The 25,292-nt window shown below is 38.0% G+C and overlaps 1 protein-coding gene across 2 annotated transcripts in view; it reads right to left on the minus strand.

Annotated features, from left to right (window-relative positions):
* INPP5F (inositol polyphosphate-5-phosphatase F) overlaps positions 1–25,292 on the minus strand; it is a 73,523-nt gene that overhangs the window by 1,893 nt on the left and 46,338 nt on the right. Inside the window, exons 4-19 of one of the 2 annotated variants that reach the window (XM_039870851.1) lie at positions 24,772–24,900; positions 24,378–24,545; positions 24,208–24,264; positions 21,748–21,946; positions 21,020–21,199; positions 20,067–20,134; positions 15,467–15,591; positions 14,682–14,759; positions 13,185–13,305; positions 11,836–11,964; positions 9,342–9,459; positions 7,647–7,845; positions 3,242–3,313; positions 2,214–2,287; positions 1,667–1,795; positions 973–1,060 (exon numbers count right to left, since the gene is read on the minus strand). In XM_039870851.1, coding sequence (XP_039726785.1) covers positions 973–1,060; positions 1,667–1,795; positions 2,214–2,287; positions 3,242–3,313; positions 7,647–7,845; positions 9,342–9,459; positions 11,836–11,964; positions 13,185–13,305; positions 14,682–14,759; positions 15,467–15,591; positions 20,067–20,134; positions 21,020–21,199; positions 21,748–21,946; positions 24,208–24,264; positions 24,378–24,545; positions 24,772–24,900 — 1,934 coding nt within the window. Of the gene's footprint in view, positions 1–972; positions 1,061–1,666; positions 1,796–2,213; positions 2,288–3,241; positions 3,314–4,505; positions 4,722–7,646; positions 7,846–9,341; positions 9,460–11,835; positions 11,965–13,184; positions 13,306–14,681; positions 14,760–15,466; positions 15,592–20,066; positions 20,135–21,019; positions 21,200–21,747; positions 21,947–24,207; positions 24,265–24,377; positions 24,546–24,771; positions 24,901–25,292 lie in introns of those variants that run through there. The other variant, XM_039870852.1, reaches the window with a different exon arrangement.

Consider the following 25,292-nt stretch of genomic DNA (forward strand, 5'->3'; position numbering starts at 1 on the left):
CCCAAACATGCAGAGAGGAGACAGTGGAAGAAGGGAGGGGTTCCCCCGCAACGGTGGCCTCAGCCTGTGTTTTTGTGCATTCTGAGAATTTCTTTCTAAAACTCCAAAAACCCCACGCCCAAAATTCAGACTAGTGTCATTTCAAAGGCTCCACGTCCACATGTGGTGAGTAGCAACCATGTGTGGCAGCACAGGTCCACCACACCTACAATCTAAACCACCAGCAAAGGCAACAGTGGCTGTAAATGGGAATCCACAGCACCTTAACTGAAGCTGTCTACACATATCCAATTTGGCTGAATTCAGGTAGAGTAGGAGGAAGGATTCTGTTTCCTTACGTGTTCTATGGGATACCTGAATTTATTTTAAGAGGTTTGGGACATTTAACATAACTTAGTGTTTTCTCTGGTATTCCTCATGATAGCTATAAATAAGAAAAAAAATCTGCTATTCGCCACACATCTCAGTACAACTTGAGTCATGCGGGATAGCCGGTCTTGAGACTACTTCGTAAAAATTATGCTAAAGACCTACTGAAAGAATTCTACCAATAAAAGACTGAACAGTTTTTCACTAGATGACCAAATAGCCCTCTTCGCTGGTGGAATGTGGCCCAAGAAACCTCATTAGACAGAAAATCCACAAATTTAAATGCAAAATAACATTTACAGGCATTCTTTTCTCAAATTCAGAAATCTAGTGTTTAAAACTGTCTATGTTCTCTACAAAGTTATTTAAATTTGAATGTGCCCTCTCGAGTATATAGGTTTAAAATATATCACTTGTGACCATAATTTTAATAAAATGTTTTACTTTTTGATCCATGGAAATTTGATACTTCCTTCTCTAAATTCCAACTCATCATTACAATGTGATCACACCCACCCACCCACCTGAACTCTTTGCAATTCTTTGAAAGAAATAAGGCTTTGGATAATGTCTTTATTCTTGAGAGAAAATCAGTGTACTTACCTCTCAAGTTTTTTCTCGATTATGGGTACATCTAATCCCATGGCTTGCTTGGTGATCTGCAGCATCTCTGCAATGCACTGAAGGGTATCTGAAACCCAAATACAACTAGTTGTCAGTTTCTCCCTAAATATACTAAAAAAACAGCAGTTCTAACTCAGAACCTAAATGAAATTTGTGGCCTTACAATTAAATACAAATTTACTTGCTACAATTTACAGACAACAGCTACTTATTCATTATTCCCTCCACTAATTCAGAGTGTTCTAAAACCAATTTTAACAGGAAAGTAAATAAAGAGCAAAAGAACCATATCAATTGGAATTAAAAGTTTATTCTAACTCGTGTGTGCAAATATTGCTAGAGGCAACGCAGCAGCTGTGAACAAGACAGGTGTGGTCCCTGACTACTATCCTCGAGAGGTGTATGTGGCAGGAAAAGCCCTGGCATCCATATGGCCACACACATTGAATTCCCATTAAAGATTCCCTTGCCACAAATGACATCATTAGTTCGACATCATTAGTTTGAATAATCTCCCTGCATTGTTGGGAACAAAGTTGCTATTTCAAGGTCTCAAATCACAAAGCTATTTCTCTGGATGATTCAGTTGGTAACGGTATGTACTGCCCCCAATCTCACTTGGGCTTGTAAGCAGATAAAAAGTTATCACTCATTAATTTCATCTCTTCATTACCTTTTCCATCCTCTTCTGGATTACGCATTACAGCTCTCAGGGTGTGGAAATAACCACTTGCTTCTTTGTACCTGTAGTGCAGTCGCATGCAGGAGAACTTTGGCTTACCAAAAAGAGTGGGTTCAGGACCTAAAGACCCAAATGCATACGTGTTAATCTTTTATATAACGTATACTTTTTTCCCTCTATCTTCAAAAGACCAACACATTGATCAGGTATTTAGTATATTTCTCTTCATAATCTAAACAAGAGCACACAAAAGCTTATTGTGACAATTTGGTTTGATAAGACTATAAATACTCTTCTTCGATCTCATATTTAAACTTTCTTAATCCCTGGGTTAATCTTCACAAGGTAAGTAATAAAAGAAATATTGTTATTATTCGACAATATCATTCACTAATCTGTAAATAATAGAACAGAATCCTAAGAAATAGACTTCTTGGAATATCTCTTTCTGGTTCTAATAAAATGTTATACCAGCTGAATGAATAATTTGAAGAAAAGTGTTTGCTTTCTATGATTTGGTTAGTATGTTAAAACTTACCTATTTCTATTTTTTCCAGGTCTTCTAGGCTTAGTCGTTGATACTGGTTTACTTTATCAACTTCATCATCATAACTAGATGTAGAGAAAGGCAGGAAAAAATCAAAGGCATATTTGGCTTGTCAGCTGAGAACTGTAGCAACTACTATGCAATTAAAATCTTCCATATATATAGTTCAATAGCTAGAGGAAAATCACTTTATAGATCTTGAACTAAATCAATTACAAAGAAAAATAATTTCATTTTTATAAACTTTCACAAAACAAAATCCAACAAACCAAAAATTTAACCTAAAAGGCAGGCACCGCCCCCAAAAAAAAACAAAAAAAAATATACTGAATAATACAGCAGTTGAATCTGATAGCCAAATCAAAAAGGAAAAATCTATGTGATCAATACCAACTGGCACCTGGGCCAATGACTGAAAAACGACAGTTCACATAGACCAAAAAATATATATTAGAAAAAAAAAAACTCGAATCCAACAAGGCTGTGAGGAAGTACTTGTATTTTTCCTGTGGCATTGTTAATTGGTAATCTTTCTGAAGATCAATCTGACAATAAACCACAAAAGTCACATAATTCATCACTGTAACCAAATGATGTATCCAAAATAATAACCTTGTAACCAAAGAGAAGTGCAAATGTGCACAGGCAAAATTATCTGCACAGGCAGCTGTATCATTCACAGCAGCAAAAAAATGGAGAATTATTTCAATGCCTAATGATGGGGAAACATTTAACTATGGTATAGAAATAAAAACAATGACAAACAGTCCTTAACAATAAAAATATGTTGAGTACATCAAAAATTGGGAGAGAGACAGGAAATAATACTAAATGCTAAAAGAATGCAATTTATACTGACAGTTCCTTCCATAAGGTAAAGGGAAGGTAAAGGGGTTCATTCAGTACATTTCTTAAAATAAGTAACAAAACCAGATTAATTTTTTTTGTTATAGATTCTAAAAAGGAAATTTACTCATTTAAAAACAAAATTAAAAGCTTTAAATCAATAAGAAACTTACTAGGCTACATAGTAGGCGGAGTTAGAAAGCAGTAACAGCACATCCACGTCTCTGTGAGTAGCATCGATGAGGCTAAACATGACAGACAATAAAATGTTTTTATTTTCATCTACATTTTTGCCAAGCTTATTTTTACAGGGGAGCCACTTATAAAAGATTGAGGAGAAAGAAAATCAAATAATCAGTGAGTCCTACTTCTGTAAATGTATACAATCTACCCTTTTGGAAATTTAAAAGAAAAATGAATCCAGTTTAGGAAGCGGGGGAGGAGGTGGAAGGACTGGGGCTCAAGAGAGGTCTTCTCAGAGAGGCAGCCAAGGAGAAGGGGGAAATGGGGAACGGGGAACGGGGATTGGACAATGGTAAAGGGGAAGCAATTGGGAAGAAAAATGTGAGATCGAGAAGGGAGAAATTGTCTAGATTATCGCATGTGACCTAACCTTTGAAATGACTGCACATTTAGAGTATTTTCACACTTGTGTGTAATGCATCCTTTGAAAGAATTTGACATAAATATAACATTTATGTGGAAAACTGGAACTAAGCCCAAGCTACTTTGCATTTTTCTTACTACAGATTAATTTACTTGGCTTTTAAAGAACAAGCAAATATTTCCTTACTATAAGTCCGTTTTGCCATTCTAAAATATCAAAATGAAGGTTAGAAACTTGAGTGTTGGTGAACCACTAAACCCCGAAATAGAGTAAAATGTACATCTTTGTAAGATTACAAATAAGAAAATGGTCAGTTTATAGAATCTACAAACCACGTAACGGGCAGAATCTGAACTCAAAACGTTTAATCTAATATTCATGTAATATTAATAACAGCCTTTCCAAACAAAAGGTGGAAATTAATCTGCATTAGACTTATGTAACTATTAGCCAAGACAACAGAATGCTACTGAAAAACAAACAGTAGGGGAAAAAATCATTTGTAGATGGAAATTAAACATATGATGAAGGTGCATAAAAATGAGGTCATTGTTTATTTAATCAGTATCGCAGAGAAAAATTTACCAAAATCTTAAACTGAGGTACTTTACATCAACAGCACCTTGTTGTAGCATAACTGTCTTAATCTAAAATAAATTCTCAATTCTCACCTAAAATATGCCCCAAAATACAATAAATAAGATGCCAGAACCTGATAATATACCAATTATCAATGGGAAAAAGCATAAATTCAAATATCCTGGCAGCTTCATCCAGAATACATAGTAGCCCTGTAAGGATGTGATTTCGTTTTGCGCGCTGATACTTACATGCACTCTGGAAATTGTTGCTGGGGCCAAGCCATAAAATTCACATCGCAACACATTTTAATATGAAAAATACCCTATTAATTAGTGTTACTTGATCCTAGTTTCCTGTTTTGGCATTTATATTTACATCGGTCAGACACGATCCTCAGTCAAAATCATTATGTCCTTAAAGAAAAGCACTTGGCACGTAACAGGCAGTCGAAAAAGATGTCAGCCCTCCCCCCGCCCGCATTTTCACTGAAGTTTTAGCTGCAGTAAATACTTAATTTCCCTCTCCCCAACCACCTCCTCCCCCTAAACAAACGAAAAAAGACACTTTTTAAAAAAAACCACGGACAAGAAAATAAATAAAACCCCTTGAGGTCCGCCCCACCCCCTGCGTTTGCAGCTCTAAAGGAAAAACTGCTCTACTCGTTTTTTTCCCGCCAATCGGGCAAGCCCTCCTTCCACACGACGAAGACAAAAACCGACAGTACGACATGCAGCCCAACCACTGCGACAATGGTGGCGTAAAAGCCACTGTCGTCAGGGGACATTAACAGGAGACTTTGGAAAAGGAGGAGCTTGCAAGAAAAATATAACCCCACGGGAACTTTAACCATGAGTCCTGCAAAAAGGAGGAAAATCTTGAAAGTTGTTGCCAGGCTGCCGCCTTCAGGCTTGGGCTCAGCGGCGCTGCCTGCGGCGCTGGCGGACCGCTGGGCGGTCGGCGGAGGCCTGTGGGAGCGCGGCATCTCGTCAGTCCGTCTGTCCGTCTGTCCGTCGACGACGGTCAAAGCTCAGTGAGAGCCACCTGCACCCGACCTCACGCCGGCAGCGACTGCAGTGACTGCGGCAACTGCAGCGCTGCCGCGCCAAGTCACGCCCAGGGACGCGTCTCGCTCCCGACCGCCCACTTCCGCCGCGGCCCGCGCCCACTGCGCATGCGCGGCTGCCCCGGCGCAGCGAGCGCGCTCGGAGAGGGTACGAACTGCAGCCCCGCAAGGAGGGGCGCCGAGACGGCCCCCGCCCGGTCCTGCAGGAGTGCACAGGCACCTTAGTAAATCAAGGGCTGTCCCCACTGCTCAGGGGGCCCTGGCAGGCGGCCTGCCGCACCATGACCAAGCCTCTGTTCTCCGCACTGTCACATGCCTAAGAAAGTGGTCGCTTCGCTACTCCACTAAAACGAGTAGAGAAGTGATCATCTACTCTCGGTGTAGAAAAAGCGAGTTAAATAGCGTTGGACAGAATAAAGAGCGGGCTGCATGGCACTGAAGGGCACTTGGACAGCACGCCGATCTCCCCGCACATTTAAGACCCTCCCGCCCGCGGCAAACCCCCAGGCTCTGATCCGCCGTCATTCAAGTCAGAGCTTTTCCTGCAGCAACTGGGGGCGCAGGAAGCCGAAGGGGAAGGGCGCAGGTCTGACCTGTACGGCGCCACAGGTTGTATACGGGGAATAAACAGAAAAAGGCCCGGGGCCGGGATTGGGCACTGGGTATGCTCCAAGGAGATGCTCAAAGGAGAGCGGGAACCAAGCAACCGGCGCCGGGCTGTGCTGGACAGCTCCAGCTGCGGTGCGGGGAGGTTAAGAAAAGCCACGGCAGCCATTCCCGCTGCCCAGTACAGGGCTATTTGTAAACTGCCATAACTTTTTCTGACAGATATTTAAACAGGCAGTGAGGCGCAATGTTTAAGGAGGTATGAAAAAAAAAAGCCATCGAGATAATTTTTAGTGCAATATTTTTAAAATTCAAAATTAATGCAAAAATACCATGATGAATAAACCAAGATTTTAAATAAAGACAGGATCTGACCCTGCACTTGTACAATCCCATCTCACTTGCTTCCCCTAATCCCAGCCCTGGTCCCTGTAAAACGGTACTTAAAAAACACGTGGCCCAACTCAATAAATAGACACAACCCAATTTTTAAAATGTGCAAAGGATTTAAATGCAAGAGACTTCTACTGACTCTTAGCAAGCATACCCAAATTTTGTTGCAAACTTTAATAGCATAGCTAAATACACTTTACATTTTTTTATACTCCTAACCCAGGTTACTAACTTTACATAAGAATTACAAGACTGGAAATCAAATCAAATCAGATGTACTGTGACCTTACAAAATGGTGCTCAGCTTTAGAAATAAACCTTTTTGGTCTTTTTTTCAATTATCTCCAAAGGAGCAATAAAAATACTTGATCTAAAGATGATATTGACAATCGTGACAGCTTTAAAAAATTGAAGTTGAAAATCAGGCATGATAGCTGCAGCTATTTCTGAATGGGAATTAAAAGTACTATTTTTTTTTTTTTTTTTTTTGGTGCTGCATTAGGTTGGACTGCCGTTAAAAAAACTAAAGTACGTGAATCAAAAAATTTTTACCAAATGGATTATAAAAGCACAGAAATTTTCTGCTAAATTGTGTGAGAAAAACCTCGTCTCTTACTTTAAAAGTCTGCAAATTGCATCCACACATACAGTATTGACTACCAAAACAAAATAATCCATGAAAATAAAGTCATGGAAGGTTTCCCTATGAGCTTACAGTCAATATTTTTTAAAATTCATTTTAATATATGCATTCAATTGTTCTTTCAAGCTTGTTTTATGCCCCTTTTATTAAAAATACATGAAATGTAAAATAAGACAAAATCTAAATAGCCTTTTATTCTCAGAGCATGGTCTAGAATTTTCTAAAATGTTTTTAATTCATAACATTGAAAATTATAATTGGATGGTTTTGTTTAAAAAATGTTAAGCATTAGTTGGCCTGTTTATTTTATGAAAGGTCAGGACCACTTTACAACCAAGGTAACTAGCATCACTGTACCCCTTGCTGCCCTGTTATATGCGTTAATAAACCTAGATTCTGGGGGAGGAAAACTCATGCAGCCAGCTGCAAGCCATAGTTTTACAATTTGTTTTTTATATAAAATATTGCATTAAAATATTTCTCTTCATTACTGAGATTTTTAGTGCCCCCTTAATTATACCCCCAAGGCGAGTCAGCTTGCCTTGGTACCAGCCATGGATGTGAAAACCGCCATGCACCATGCATCCGTGCCCACAGCTTTATGGACAACTGCTAGCATTAATTAAGAAAACTTAACATCAGAAATGTAAGCACGTTAGTTACCACAATACTACTCCAACTCACCTGGGGTCACAGTCAATAAGGGCCCAGCCCCCATGGAACTTTTCATTATCAGGCAGCAGTAACTTCATGTAACTTTGTAAGAGCTGGCTAATTAGTTCCTGGTGACTTCTTTGATTTTCCTTATGCAAAGCTTCATGTTCTTTCTCCTTGTTAAATATGGAATAAAGATCTTCTGTCACTGGAATTCCTTGCATCAAATCTAGAGTAGAAAGTGTTAATATCTATCATCATCTTGGTTTACTAATTAATATGTTTTTTAAAAACAATGTAGATGTAAAACCATAAAACTCTTATAGGAAAATATAGGCATAAATCTTTGGGACCCTGGATTAGACATGTTTTGTTAGTTTGTTTTTAAGATAGGACACTAAAATCACAAGCTACAAAAGAAAAAAAAAAAAGACAAACTGGACATCATCCAAATTAAAAACTTTCATATTTCTAAGGGCAATATCATGAAAGTGAAGACAATCCACAAAATGGAAGAGAATATTTACAAATCGTCTGATTATAAAATATTCCTACAACTCAATAAAAAGACAAATAAGCCCATTTAAAAATAGGTAAAGGATCCAAATAGACAAGCTAACTTCTTCCTAGTGTGGCATGTTGCTCAAGCTTTAATGAGTCATTATAACCGCATTCCCTATAGTTATTTGGGACAATGAGACTGGAGGAGGCTTTGGAGAGAGACCTGCCCCACAAGGGGAAGCAATGATCCCAGACTGCTACTGGCCTCTCTCCCTCTCAACCTTGAAGAGATCCAGCTTAAGGATTAAGATGAAGCTGATGCTATGGATGGTCGAACTGAGAGAAAGACAAAGCCTGACTCCTCCAGGACATATCTGAGTCACTATACCAGCAGAAGTTATCTATTTTTCCTTAAATAAACTGCTAAAACCCAATTTTCCAGTCAACACACGACCTATCTATGGCGAATGAACCAAACCTTTTTATACCAGACTTCTCAAAATCCTAACTGGCCTGTGTCTAGGCCCTACTATTTCATGTGTAATAAATAATCAGGTTAAAAAATAGGATTTAAAAAATATTCTTAGTGATCAAAGGACAAGCTATTACACTTGGTTCTCATCCAGAACACTCTACATTTATTTTAATCCTATAAAGTAACATTTTAGTGAAAATTAAATTTAAAACATGCCAAGGCATGTGTCCCACTGGGTAATCTACCTTCCATTTCCTCTTCTAAAAAATGATTAAGAACTGGTTAGGATAATCTCTAAATCTGATACCCTAATATCCTCTTAAATCATGCTTATGGAAAGGATGGTGTATCTTTCCACAGCAAGAACACACAATAAATAACATGGAGAGAAAGAAAATCATCTTGTTACATCTCAAAGCCTTCAGTAATGGAAAAACAAATAGAATGTGGGCTTTTCAGCTGATGAGGTTTTAGGGTACCTTACTCCATACTCCAGGAGCCTCAACTCTGCCTTCTGTTACATGAATGGCAAACTGACAAATACATATGGAAATGAGTGGTTTCTTTTGTTGCTCCAGCCTTAAAATATTGTCAAATTCTAATCTTCTAAAAATTTGAATTCGATTGATTGGGTAAGATGCTCAAAACTAAAACACAAGTATAACTATGTTAATAAAGTCAGTTTCTATAAACATTAGTCACAGAAGGAACAACAACAAATCTTAAAGAAAAGCATTTATGTTCCTTACCTATAACAGCTTGCCTATAAGCATCCTTAAATCGATTCAGGTAATACCTATTTGCCGAGTTAACACCATCTTTCATAACTCCTGCTAACTTCCTCTCTCCTGTCCTTGTAAAGTCACCCTGTCAAAAAATTTTAAAAAAGCTATTTTGACAATTTATTCAAACACAAGAATGTTCCCAAAGTCAATGTGGGCTTTCAATTCAAAACCGGACTTTTCTTTACGCTTTTATAATTCTTAAATAAAGTACTTAAAATATCTACTAGTTATCTACTAGTATTTGACTCTGACCCAAGCATGTCAAATAATTGAACATGATATTCGTAGCAACAAGTCTTCACAGTTAGACGTAAAGCCATTCTTGGCAATCTACAGAATTTTGAGAATTTACAGGTTAAAACTTATTATATAACCAACGACAAAGCAAACAAAGATTTTCAAGCCTCAAACTGGTATATTCAAAAACCACAGATTTCTCATATGAGAAAATGAGGACAGCTCCCCAGAGTTTATTACAAGAGACCTGATCTTTGTATGTGGATATGTGTATATACAGAGAGCAAGGGTTCCCATACCTTACTGCACATTACAATCCCTGTGGAACGAGCCAACTGTTTCTCTTGCTTTTCACAACAAAGGTGTCAGAGCAAGTCCCTAGAGAGGCAGTGACTGAAACTTAAGGCAAGGAAAAAACATAGTCTCTTTTTTCTCCATCTCAACCCCTATTCCTTCTATCCAAGACAATCTCAGAAACAGGCCTAAAACTGACAATTTAGGAAGAACATACTGACAGTTAAGTCAATCACAGGAAATATTAAAGAAGAATCTATTACAAAAGAGAAAGACATAAATGCCGAGTCCAAAGAAGATTCTTATCAAAGGAAAAAAAATATTTTTCCAGATTTATTGAGATATAATCGACAAACAGCATCATGTAAGTTTAAGATATACCATGTGACCACGTGGTATGTGTGCGCATGCACGCATGTGTAGTGAATGATTATATTAAGTTTAGTTAACACATCTATCACCTCACATAATGCTCTTTTGTGTGTGTGTGGTAAGAACGTTTAGGATCTATTCTCAGCAAATTTCAAGTATACAATATAGTATTCTTAAATGCAATCGCCATGCTGTACATTAGATCCCTAGAACTTATTCACCTTATAACTGAAAGTTGGTACCTTTTGACCAACATCTCCCCATTCTCCCCAACCCCTGGTAACCACCAATCAACTCCTTACTCCCTGGTCTGCTCGGTTTTCTATTTCTTCATGATTCATTCCTGGTAGGTTATATTTCTAGGAATTTATCCATTCCTTCTAAATGTCCAATTTTTTGGCTTATAATTGTTCAGAATAGTCTTTTATGATCCTATGCATTTCTGTGGTATCAGTTGTCTACTTTATTTATAAATTCTTTTTCTCTTGGTTAGTCTAGCTAAAAGTTTGTCAATTTTGTTTATCTCTTCAAAAAATCAACTCAGTTTTGCTGATCTTTTGTTTTCCTATTCTCTATTTCATATATTTCTACTCTAATCTTTATTATTTCCTTCCTTCTGCTAACTTGGGGCTAACTTTCTTCTTCTTTCTCTGGTTCTTTGAGGTGTAATGTTAGGTTGAGTTTTTTCCTCTATACAGGCATTTATAGCTATAAATTTTCCTCTTAGGACTGCTTTTGCTGCATTCCATAAGTTTTGGTATGTTGTGTTTCCATTTTCATTTGTTTCAAGATATTTTTTATTTCTTCTTTGACTCATTAACTATTCAGGAGTGTCGTTTAATTTCGCATATTTGTGAATTTTCCAATTTTCCTCCTGTTACTGATTTCTAATTTCATAACACCGTGGGTCAAAAAAATACATGATATAATTTCTATCTTCTTGAACTTGTTGAGATTTCTTTTGTGGCCTAACATATGATCCATACTGGAAAGTGTTCTGTGTGCGCTTCTGAAAAACGTGTATTCTGCTGCTGTTAAGAGAAAGGTTAAATGACTTGCCTTAAGTCACAGAGCTAGTAAGAGACAGCAGTGGGATTCAAATTTAGAGGAAGCAAATTATCACAATAGGGACCAAATCACATCATCAGACATGTTCATTTTGTCTCAATAACATTTTAAAAACCAACTATTTCACATAAAATTCCAGATTTCCAAACTCCCTTGAAAACGGGGAAGACTTAGCATCGCTGCACCTTCATCCCCGTAAGGAAGCAGAGGAACAGTGCCCTCCTGGGACAACAAGTGCTCTTCCTTAGGTCCACACAGCCCCACTCCTCCCTTTAACCTGGTGGGTGGCCTGATGGAGTGACATGACCGGGCCCCAGAAGGAGTATGAATGTGTGACCCCTGCCTTAGCCAAACACTCCCAAAAGGAATCGACTACACAAACCTATCACCTGTTGCCCACATACCTTTCTCTCAAAGACAAAGATGGTTTTAAACCACGTTCGGGGTCCCACAGAATGACCCGCAAAAGGCTGCTGCAGGTACTCACCTTCAGAGCAGCTGTTCCAGCGTACTGCCTGCTAATGGAGTCCCCGTTGTTGGCCCACATTATCTGATAGATCCGATTGCACTTCACTGGTAGTGGCTGCTCCGGGGGCATCACACCTAATTTTTTCAGCTGAAATTAACACAGTGGTGGATTAATTACATATAAGCCAGAAGACCACAGCGTAAAATGTATGCTGCAGAAAAAAAGAATTGTGTTAACATGGAATTCAGAACCCTTAAAGAAATGCTATTTTCAAACTTTTACAAAATAAAGTACCCCCTGAGAGGTAATTTTATGGATTGCTACAGGTGAAAGAGCAGAATGGAATATTTACCCTGTTTTGGTGTAATTTTCAATGTCTAGGCTCATATTTTGTCTTTGTTTGAAATTTGCCTATGAAATGAAACTATCAAAGCAGCACACTGCAACAGAAATATTAATAGAAGCAGAGCAATAATTGCCCAATAAACATTAACTTTGTGCTAGGGCTAGGGTTCCAAGAGCTTTTTAAAATAATTACCTCATTTACTCCTAATAACCCTATGCCATCAATACTCTTCGTACCTCCATCTAAAGATGAGAGAGGAGTTTGGTGAGGCTGCACTCTTTGCACGTGATCAACACCTATCACGTGGTGGGGCCAGGGCTTAGATGCAAAGGCCTGGCTGCTCCAGCAACGCTAGAAAGAACAGACTCACGTCCTCAAAGGACAGTCACTAGGTTCCACCCAAAACACCTAGAAACTGGGCTAGGAGCTTCCACCTTGGGAATTTGTTACTCAGGTGCTGGAGGGCTGCGAGGTCTAAAAGGGGTCACTGAGGAATAGATACAATGACTGCAGGAAGCAGTTGCCACCAACTGGAATATAAAGGCAAGAGGCTGGTTCTGCGGTGCCAAAGCAAATGACAGCCCCAGAGATGGCGCTGCTGACAGGCACATAACACAGGCGAAGCCTGTCCCTTTTTCCTCCTCCAGCCTCACGGTCTCCTTTGGTGCCTGCTATTGGCAGAGCCTGACATGGAGCCAGCTGGCCGAGCAGAAATGCAACGTGCAGCCTCCTGGCTCCAAATACCGAAGGGAAGGTTTAGAAACGAGAGGAAAAAGGTAAATAACCATATAGTGCCACCCAATAAATTTGAAAATGTTGGGCCTCACATTTTTGACATGATTACTCAAGAAAATGCCACTTGATTCGATTTATTTCAAGTGGAGGTTGTGCTGTCCAGCTTTCATGCGACAAGGATGTTTGCACACTATAAAAGTTCTATAGAAAAAAGATTTCAGTTATTTGTTTACACAAGAAAACAATTAAACATGAAATATTTGCGACGCGACGGATGCCGAGTTACCTGCTGTTCCATGACCGCTCGAGCGATGGCAGCTTGGACCACGTTGGTGCGATCCAGGCAGTCCATGCAATTAACTCGGAAAATCCCTTCTTGTTTACATATCACCCCAGCTTGATCAACCCTTTAAAAACAGTACGGGATAGTTTTACAATATGAAATACTTTGAAACATTTTTCAAAAAACCATAATTCTTTAAAACAATAAGAATGGCAATGTTGGTTATTAATTTGCTTGGAATATTATTCTGTGGCAGGTGTGACTGAGTCCTTTGTAGATGCTGCTGCTAATGTACACAATAACTTTACAAAGAAAATAATATCGTCCCCAGACTGAAAAGAAAAACACAACTGAGGTGCCGAAAAGCGACTTGCCCAAAGTCATACAACTACTAGGCAGAGCTGACACATCCCTAAAGTAAGCTTTTCTGCACATTTAAAACCAGAGGCACTTTAAAACACCATCCTGTCTCTTTCTCATTCCAAGTAGAAATGCATCTAAACGAGCCTGGATGGACTAATTCACTTTACCACCCAGTGGCGAGCCGGGAAGCATGCCTTGCTCATCTGACTTCTCTGGCTGCCCATGATCTGAAAGTCTAATTCAAAGTCTCCTCTGGTCCTTTTATTTATTTATCTTTTAATTGCCTATTTACTGAATAATTTAAAGTGTGGACCGCTACTCTGGTTGGGTAAACCACAATGAAAAATCAGACTGCAGGTCTTTAGATTCAGCCAAATGCTTTCCGTTCATTTTGCTCTATGAAATGCTAAACATAATTAAGTTTTTAATGCTTCAGCCATGTTCAGAACACTGTGGTAGAAGGATGAATTCAACCCACTCATGCCAAGTTGGGGTGACAGGAACAGAACGAATGAGCTATGATGCCTGGAAGAATCAGAGAATCTAGCTTCAGATGAAAGGTTCTATTCTCCCAAAGCAAAGCGTTAAGTTTTAAACATCAGCCTACAATGTTCTCAAGAGACTGAAAAAAAAATTATTTAAAAAGTTCCACACAAATAAGCACTTTCCCATGATTTGTTTTGTATCTAAAATGGCACAAAGAAAGGCTTTAAAAATCTAGCAGTCGGAACTAAGTTTTCCTAAGAGAAATCATTTCTACTCTTAAGTCTCATCCTTTCCTGTCCTTTTACACCAATTTCTTCTTCCTACATCACCCTCCTGCAGTCTGAGAATCATCGTCCTTCTCTGATCATTGTGAAATGCCTGGAAACTGAGACCAACCATCCCTAAGCCTTCCTTCCCATGTTAGGGATGATGAGAAAGACAGAGAGGATATGTAGGCCATGAAGCGTTAGAAGGAATTAAATAATCATCATAGAGCACTTCATTCAATGTTGCCTGACCATCTGGCACCTTTTCCCTATTCAAAGCTAACACTGCTATTATTTTAATGCTTAGCAGCACCACACAAATACATGTAATTTCACGGACCAAGAGTTTGCCAAACTGACTTCTTATGAAATAAGAAATACCTACCAACACCACTTCATGTCAAGAATAATGTCATAAATGGCATCTGTTAGTGTTTGAACATTCTCAAACTTCATTCCTCGGCTAAAATATGTGCCAAAAAAAAAGAAAGAAAAGAAAAATCTTTAATAAGTTGGTTTTTTTTTTTTTTAAACTTAAGATACGATATTTAAGGTAGCTTGGAAAAATGAAAGAAAATTATTACTCTAAGTACATGAAGTTAACACTATTGTAACTTATGTAGGCAATTATATAAATGTTTACAGCTAATCTGCATTGCGGAAGATAATATACTCAAGAACACACTAAAACATATCAAAGGTATCAAAAGCTTCTCTCCCTATCAAATTTTCAACACCTAGGTGAATGTGGGTAGAGCCAGGACTATGACAAAGAACCTTGCTTCCAGAATATACACAAGTTAAAGTTACCATCAAAATGTTTTCCAGAGCAAATTCTAGTGATGTTTATCCATAAGGAAAGAAGTATTACTAACGGAGTATGAAAACAAGCTTGAAGGGTGATCTTTCAGGAAGGGAACTCTATTCCTTCTGCCAGGCTCAGACTCAAGCAGAAAGGAAAAGCTCCAGAAGTTTTTTGACTGAATGATAAAAGGAAAAATAGAACTCTTAAGTCTCTAAGTCATTTTGGAACCTCTAGAGAGACTAGAAATATTTCAGGAACAATTAACTTAAATTTTTAGCCAAAATAAAACCCATATGAAGATTAAAACTAAGTAAATAAACGATACTGCATCTAACACAAACACTCATCTCAGGCAGCCACCTTACCAGTGCTCATGGAAGTCAAACGACACGTAAGTGAGGTGTGAGTTGTTAAAGAGCAACACCTGCTTCAGGTAAGCGTCGCCAATAATTTTCTCTCTTCCTGCCTGGTCTACCAAGTTAATAATAACCTGTTAGAATAAAGAAAAAAAAATCCAGTTTAATCAGATGTTAGAATCATAATGTGATTTGTTTGGAATTATGTTTTCAAAATATTTTATAATCATGCTTAGAAATGAATCCACTCAAGCATCAATTTTTTTCCCATAAAATTAGATTTTCATTTGTTACATTTAGGTTTATAAGAATTGCTTAAGTCTCTGGCATTGTTTTTCTCTACATTATATATTTGCAACAGCCAACTAGAATATATAATGAAAACATGGTCCTTTATAATAGCAAATATTTAAAATATCTCAAATACTTTTAAAAGAAATATACAAAACCTACACACTAGACACTTTATAACTTTGCTGAGCTACATATAAGAAAACCTGAATAAATGGAGACGTACCATGGTGCAGACGGCAAGATACAATATTGTAAGGATGTCAGGTCTCCCCAGATTAATGTATATACTCAACAATCCCAGTCAAAAATCAATCAGGATCTTTCTATGGACTTGAAAACTTAATTCTAAAGTTCATCTAGAAGAGTAAATATGTCAAAAAATTTTTGAAAGCTCTTAATAATAAAAGAGGTCTTGTGCCATTAGAGAGCAAAATGTACTCTTAAATCTATAACAATTAAAACTGTGGTGCTAGTGTAGAAATAGATGATTCAACAGAACAGGACAGGTGGCCTACAGATAGGCCTAGGCACATTGAGAAACCCAAGATTTGATAATATTCTGGGAGAAATATGGACTACTCTACAAATGGTATTGGGATAATTCTACATAGGGAGGGAAAAAACACATTAGCTCCTTCTATCTTATTACGCACAAAATAAATTCTAGATGCATTGACTTAAATATTTCCTTTCAAGTTATAAAAAAGCTAGAACAGAATCTGGGATGATATTCCCATAATTGTAAGATAGGACATGACTTTCTAAGCATAACATAAAAAACAGAGGGCATAAAAAGATGGACAGATTTGACAATGTAAAAATTTAAAACCTCTGTGAACCAAATGTAATTGTAACGCTATTACAATTACAAGCAATTGTAATGACAACAAAGAAAAGGACTACCTAGGGCAATATATCTGCAATATAAAAATGAACCACATAAATTTAGTAAGAAAAAAATGGGTAAAGGATACAGAGGATATTCACAAGAGAAAACATATAGATAGCCGACAAACATGAGACTACAATTTTGTTAATAATCAAAGAACTGCAAATTTTAGAACAGCAAACTAGTTTTCACCTATACAAGGCAAAAACTGAATACTAAATATAGAAGCATCGGTGAATACACGGGAACCAGGCACTGGCTTCCGTTGCTGCTGAGAAGGTAAACTGGCGTGAGGCTTTGGGGAGCAACAGAGTGGTAGGTATCAACTTTGAATACACACCTTCTGATCCAGCCATCTCACTTCTAGAAATTTATTCTATAAAGCATACAGAACATATAAAAGATGATTTCTGGAGAATTTTTATAATAGCAAACACTACACCCTAAAGGTCTGACAAGGAAGAAATGGTTAAATAACAGCCATGAGATAGTAAATGAAAACAGCTGTAGACCAATGTATGAGAGATAGCCCTCTTTTGATTTAAATTTTGAATGTGTATCTACGCATGTATCAAGATGTGTTTTGCTGCAAAGGACAAATCACTGACTCAGATCTCAGAACAAAAAGTCTGGTGATTGCTTGGCTCCAGAATTGCTTAATTCAGTGGTGACCAATACCAGTTCTTTTCCATCTTTTTGCTTCACCATCCTCAGCACACTGGTCAACCCTCAGGCTGGTTCGCTTATGGTCTTGACATAACTACAGCAGTACCGCATCAAATCCAGACACAGCAACCACAGAAGGACTGCTGGTTCCTGCATCTCTTTTTATTAGAGCAGGAAATCTTTCCCAGAAGCCTCCCGGCAGACTTCCCTTCCCACCAGACCTCACAGGCCCAACTGCCAATGAATATACACAGGCCCACGCCTAAAACAACTGGCAATGGCAACGGTGGTGCCACCATGACTGAGTCAGACCAACCGTGGGCCCACCTCCCGGGGAGCAATTACCCAGGGGAGGAAGGAGGATAAGCCGACATTGTTGTGTGCCGTTAGAAAAGAGGAAGTCTGCTCAAAATGTACGCCCATAAAATTGATGTCTACAAACGGGTCCTGAAAGTCAACAGGGAGCAGGGATGAGGGTGGTGAGGAAGTTATTTCTTCTGCTTCCTTTATACACGGTATTGCTTCAATCTTTACAATGATTATGTTACATTTAAATTGTGATTTATTCCTTGTAATGCTATTTATAATTACACATATTGCTAATATATGAATATATTCACATTGTAAAAACTAAAATGTGATAAAGGTCAAATCCTTCCGACCACAACCCAGTCTCACGGGCCCTCCTGGAGGTAACTCCTATTAACAGTCTGACGTGTACCCTTTCAGTCCACATAAATGCACTCCTATATTAATGATTGCCAGGTGTGTGTGAGAACATACATATATATGGAAGAGAATTCCACATATATAAATGACATGATTCTGTTTTGTGGGTTTTAAGAGGTAATATACCATATGCTATTAGTTTTCTCTTCTTGCTCCGTGATGTGACTTTAAGATTCTTCCGTGTTAGCACACACAGATCTGCCTTATCACTTTTAAGCACCTGTGTTTGACATTTCAGATGTGCCATGCTTATTTGCCCACTGCCCTCCTGCTGAATGACCAGGTAGGTTGTTTTTATGCTGCAGCGAATGCTCTTGTACATGTCTCTCCGACTGAACACATTTCTCTCAGGGAGATTTAAAAAGCTTTACGTTAGAGTCCAGTTGTTCCACAAGCTTGACAAAACTTGATACTTCTCATCTGTTTCCTTTTAGCCATTCTAGTGTGTATGTGGTGGTTTTAGCTGCATTGTCCTGATGATTAATGAAGTGGAGCACTTTTTCGTATGTTTATCGGCCTTTTGGATTTTCTGTTTTATGTAGTCCGCTCAAGTCTTTTGTCCAGTTTTTTGGGGGGTTGTACATCTTTTTTATGGATTTATAGGAGTTTTTAATATACTCTAGATGTGAGTCCTTTGTCATATATATCTTCCTGCACTTTGAGAACTGCCTTTCCATTCCCTTAATGATGCAATGCCTTTTAATAATCAAGTTATTTTAGTAAAGTCACATGTATCAATTTTTCATTATATTTGGTGATTTTAAAGGCCTATTTCATTTTAATAGCTTTAATAAATCATATTTAAAACATCTGTAATAGTATTTCAATATTTGTGATAAAGTTTTAATAAATAGTAAATGATAAAAATTTTAAAATAAAAAATTTAATAAGTCAATTTTGTCATTTTTTTCATTATGGTTAGTGCTTCTGAAGTCCTGTTTAAGACCCGAGGTCAAAGAGATGTTCTATATTTTCCTCTAAAAGGTTTTTGTTTACCTATTTAGATCTATATCCATCTTGAACTGATTTTTGTACATGGTATATAGGATAGATATCAAAAAGCAAAATTAATGGGTTAACAGTATAAACATATTTTATTTTGACTGATACCACTCAAAATGGCTGTGCCAACTATGATCCCTCCAGTCATGTGTGAGAGTTCTCACTTCCCCACGTACCTGCCTTTATCTCTTATTATCCAACCTTATAGTTTTTTTCCATCTAAGAGTTTGTTTTTTATTTCCCTGCTGGGATTTTCTTTGGGATTGCACAGAATTTACATATTAATTTTGGAAAAACTGCAATCTATTCAAGATTGAGTTTTTCCTTCCAGGAACATGGTATTTTTCTCTCCATTTATTCAGATTTTATTTGTGCTCTTCAGCAATTTCCACGCACCCACCTCAAGTATCTTTTTTGTATGTTTATTAGATTTTAGGTTATTTCTTCCTATTTTATTTTTGTTGCTGTCAGAAAAACTCATCCTATGGCATTACACACTCAGACTGGCCACTGCTAATAGAGAAGAAAGTTACTGACGATATTAATCTCATTATCTGAAATCTGGTCATTTATTGAACCTGTATCTCACCTAACAGTTTTCAATTGATTTTGGTTTATATGATCATATTCCTACATGACTGTAGGAATACATAACAAAGGTGGGCAGAGAAAAAAGATATTGAAAGACACATGTTATTGAAAGACAAATTGTTATTTCTAGGAGAATGGAACTATATGGCTGGTACTGAGAGATAACTTTCATTTCTTAATCTAGATACTTCTTAGATTGTAATAACTGACCGTAAACTAATCTCTTACCTAAAAACAGTCTAAAGTAGCTGGCAATTATATTTCTTCAAAAATATTAACAATACTTGTAGCTTATGTGTATTCATTAACTTCATGACAAATGCCATTTCGCTTAATTATGAAAAGTAGACATTGTTATTTTCATGAAATTTAAAGAAACAGATACACAGTCATTTCTATATATGAAGGAACATTTTACTACTACAGATCAAAGCCCACCTGTTTTTTGTAAATTTTCAGTTGTTCTTCGAAATGGGCACAGAAATAGGCAACAGTTTCCTTTTCACCTACAAAGAAGTGATACAAAATCTATTTTTCCTTCCCATGTTTAAGACAGAAATTAGTGTCCAGTCCATCTTTACTCTTACTTTTATATAGTTTATTGACAGGCCAAATGTAACTAAGATTTTCTATAACCAGTATTTTTAAATGAAATGCTAAGCCAAAGATCTGATTTCTTTTTCCCAATTAGACTAAATCGAAACATATTAAAAGCACAAATTGTGAAATTATAACATTTATTATTTGTATAGCTGGCCTACTTGTCAGAAAAGGTTTCATATGGTTTATAATAAAAACCCCTCTAAAACAAGGATATTAAAAACTGAAGTTTTACTGTATTCTCAGAAATATAAATTAAGTTTTGAAAAATATTCTGTAAACAATATTAAAAATCAACCTCATTCAGTATTCTAATTAGGTTGACATGACTTAGTTATACCAATGCTAAAGTTAAAATACTGGAAGAAATTAAATCCTCGATATTTAAAATAACAAGAACAAATCTTTCACAGTGAGACATTTGAGTAAAGACATTTTATCTGTAGATGTCATCTTGTTATTTCCTGCTTCTACAAATAACGGCTACAATTACCCTTTTCCAAATTTAAAAATCCAGGAAAGTAGTCCTCAAAGAAACAATAATTTAAAATCTGAAACAAGCTATTTTTCTCTATTGTTGGGGAATTTTTTATTGTTAAACTACTTAAATTGTCAACAATCATTATTACTCTTGTGTTTTATGATATCACTTCCCATTAAATTTCACTGTATGGGCTTTTGTTTTGAATGACGTATCAGGCAAAGCAAATCAAATCTACAGACTAGCTAATATTTTAAAAAACATTCTCTCTGAAGTCATCATCCACCAACCACGTAACCGACGTGCTTACTTTTGTCCAGCCGAGGTCTTGGATTATAGCGATACCCAACCTGGCTCCAAAAGACAGGCACGGAGCCTCGTGTCTGAATAAATGACAAGGTATGATTATGAACATGAACTAACTGCTCAGTCTCCACGTAATTTGCAACATTTCCATTTTTATCCACTCCCCTTCGTTTATAGCGCATTCCTAAAAGACAATTAAAACAGAAAACAACAACACTTAATAACGATTATTTAGTCTCACTAGATTATACTTCTTAACCAAATCTGTGTTTTTCAGGATTGCCCTGGGGAACTAACGTGCAACTGCCAGGCAGAACTATATCAGCTTTCCCCAAATCATAACTGCACGCACGCGTCATTGCTTCTTTCAATGTTGAAGCTAAGATAGCTCTTGTGAAGGGAGGGAGAAGGGTTTTCCCAAAGGTGCGAGCACTCAGGAAGGGTTTATTTTGGTGATACAGGCTGTCAGTGGGAACAATGGTATTTTAGAAGCACACCCCAAGTGACTTTCTTCTCTTCTCCATATATATATACCTCCTTCCTTCCTCCTCTTGTTAACTCTCCCCCATTCGCCTCTCTCCAGTAATTGGTCCTCAATCGCACAGAGTCACTGAGCACTTTGAAGCCAACTATGTTTCCAAATCCATTATTGTCATCAGCATTTCAACACCTCTGCAGAGTCGCCACAATCGCCCGGACTTGATCTGCACGCTCTTACGGCCCCCTACTCACCTGCTCTGTGCCTACTGCGGCGTGAAATGAGAGCCACCAGAAATCGCGGGTGAATATCATCTACGCAGGTGGACTCCTGAGGTGGGGTCTCTGGGCTGCTTTTCTCATCGTCAGATGATTCATTATAATTAACCACAAGTTCTTCAATCTGCACAAAACCTTGAATAATGGGGATAATCCAGAAGTCCACATCCGGTGTCTGAAAATAAGAGGAACATCATGTTGCTTCAATTTTGTACACACCGCTACTTTCTTAAACCCAAAGATTAGCTGGCAGCTATCCGTCAGTTGACTAGAGGCAGAAACCCTTCATTCTTTAACCATGTTTTCTGCTTATTGGAGAACATTGGGGAATGGAGGGAGGAAGGGGCGTGTGGGTGGAGAGCCTTTCCTTTTCTTTGTAAGAATCGTTCAGGAAAGAGCTGCCTGAGAGGGGCCATAGCACAGCTGGGGTACAGATTCAAGCTCCACAACTTACTACCTCACCCAGGTGAATCACTGGACCTGAACAATGCCTGGACATTCAGCTTTCAGAAAAAACTACTGCCCCGTAAGGTTGTTGTGAAGATTAAATGAGTAAAAGTATTTGGCATAGTGCCTGCCTTATGGTAACTATTTCACAAATTGTAGCAATTATGATTATACCTGTTGGTATGGAAAAAAAATACAGCTTAAAAACTGATTTTCAATTCCCAGTTGTATTAATCCTTTAATAAAATACAACCAACTCTGATCGCTTTATTAGGAAACACAGAGGTCTACTCTGTTTTCTAGTTTAAAAAAAAAAAAAACTTGCTTCGCCAAGTTGAAGTCCAAGTAGTAAGTGAACCCCCCAAAATTCCTTTCCACAAATATCTTATTTTAAAAAGTCATCTAACATAATTAGGAGAGGATTAATTACAGTTAGAGATTTCTGCGTCTTTCACACTGAGAATACTCAGGTCTCTCAACTGAAGAGTAAACAGTGCTCTGGAGAGCTGTTCTAGTCCCTGTCTATCTCATCTCCACACCTCTATTGAGCCTGACTCTCAGCATCAACTTCAACTCCACCTCTTCTCCCATAACCATATATTCCAGGTCCTATCTCACAGTTTTGTCTTGTGTTATGGAGCCTGCAGATAGGATCTTAGGAAGGTGGTTAGATTTTAAAAAAGGGAAGGATCTACCTGCATTATTCTTATCACTACTCTCGTTATTTGTATTTTTGTTCTAGTAATAAATGCAAAACTCTTGATAGGAACAAAGAAACGTATGTTGCCAAATGCCACCTGTATTGCAAGTCATCGGTTTTAAATAGCAATGCAAAGTGTCTGACAAAAACTCTGCAAAACATATTAGAATTCAATATGTCAGCAAACGAGGCCAATGCTTATCATAGACACCCTTATTTTTATTGACATCATAGAGTTCTGGTTACAGTTTCAGCATCATAAAGAGAGGTGAGAGCATTTTCATGCCTCATTCCCGATAGAAGCAAGAGAGATATCTAGTGGCAGGCACCACTAGCTAGTCAAAATCATTTACACTAACCACCAGCAAGTGGAAGAAACAGAAGAAAAAAAGGTTGAAATTTGTGAAAGGTTAATAAGAAAAGATAGTATGCGACCCTATTCAGTCATTTGCCTACTCTGTGTCCAAAACAGTTTAACTGGCACATCGCAGGCCTTCCGGAATTATCTGTTGATTGACTGAATAAATGAATTAACTGTCCTTGAACAGTCATAATTCTCCAACATATGGGACAGAATAAATGAAGAAAGTAAGCACCAAACCAGAGAAATCTCATGTGATAATCTCATCACATAACCAGTCTTCCTGGATTCAAATACTGGCATTGCTGGACTATTCTTAGAGCTTTGTCTACTCCAATTCCCAGGGGAGGAAACAGGAAAGTTAAATAACTTGGTATCATTAAAGGAAAACTGGGCTTCCACATTTCCAGTGAGTAAACAAGATACCTCTTTTACAGGAACTCTGTGGACAGTACTTCCCAGCCTTAAATTACTACTATTCCATGGGAACCTGCTAGACAGAGAAGAGACAGGCCTCTGGCTATGCAGTGGGAAATTGTGAACTGCCTTAAAACAACGCCTTGGTGCCTTGGTTTTCCCTAGCTAAACGATTCTTATTCTATAGGGAAGGGGTCCCCAAACCCCGGGCCATGGACGAGAACTGGTCCGTGGCCTATCAGGAAGCAGGCCGCACAGCAGGAGGTAAGCGGCGGGCCAGCGAGTGTATCTGCAGCCGCTCCCCAGCACTAGCAACACCTCCTTGGCTCCACCTCAGGTCATCAGGCATTAGATGCTCATAGGAGCACCGGTCCCTGGTGCCAGAAAGGTTAGGGACCACTGCTCTAGGGGAAAACATTATAGTAAGATTTTAAGTTTATTTTAATACAATTTAAAAATATCTGCTTAACAACTATAACTACCTCTGGATATTTTAGAAACAACTACTCACACCAATCGCAGTAAGATCTTGCATCATATATTTATTCCAAAAAAACCGGTCATCCACCTGGAAGAGGCCAGAGAACACACAGTTCAGAGACAAGATCGGTTCCCTGGAAAGCCAGACGGGCCCACGAATTGTTCCAGAGGGCAAACCCTGCTCTGAGCTGCGAGAGGTACCTTCTGCCAGAGGGGCCGGGGGTCGCTCTCGGCAGCGCTTTGCCTCTGCACAGAATTGGTCAGGTCATAGGTCAAGCTATAGTAAAAGGATTCTGAGTCCATGAACATCTTCAGCAGCTCCTCGAGTAATCTCCTCTCCAGCTTCTCCTTTTCTTTACTTTCCTTAACCTGTAAGAAACGAATCTACTATGACTGCAGGAATTAAATGTAAAGCATTACGTGGATAGTACACATCTTTCTAGGAAAGAAGGAAAAATAATCTCAAAGACATGCAGAGACAGTGCTGGAATACGACGCATGATTTGCAAATAAGAGTTTAGTGGTAGGAAAATCACCCTTCAACTTTAAGACTCATTAAAAAGGAAGTCCAAGCCCATATCGATTAAACTCTTACTTTCTTTTTATTAGGAGCCGACACATTGGATTTAATATGCGTAAAGGTCTTCAGTAGGAACTTTGAGTCATCAGGAGACGGTATAATCTTCTCTGGTTTGTTAATTCCAAAATGATGCTTCTTGCAGAGCTAAATAATTAGGGAGAGAAAGAGAATTCATTATTATCAATATCTGCTTGTTAAATGTTCAAGTACAAGCGCGGAAATGAATGCTACCGCATATGCACTGTGGTTAAAAGTAAACCTCAAGAGATAGCAAAATGCGCCAAGTGGACCACTGATGCCAGGAAACGCAGCTGTGCTTCAGTGATTAGAAAGCCACAGTAGAGGATGAGCAGAGGATACGAGACAGGATCTACTTAGGATTTAGGGGTGGAAAATTCAGGTTACAATCGTAATTATAGTAAGCTCTTATCTAATATAACTGAAGAATAAAATGCTCCAGTTGAGGTTTATTAATGCTTTAAAAATTGGCATCTAAAATTTAAAATATACATTTGCTATGCTTTGGGGCATTACTT

This window comes from Pteropus medius, unplaced genomic scaffold (genome assembly GCF_902729225.1).
Source record: "Pteropus medius unplaced genomic scaffold, Ma_sr-lr_union100, whole genome shotgun sequence".
NCBI lineage: Eukaryota > Metazoa > Chordata > Mammalia > Chiroptera > Pteropodidae > Pteropus > Pteropus medius.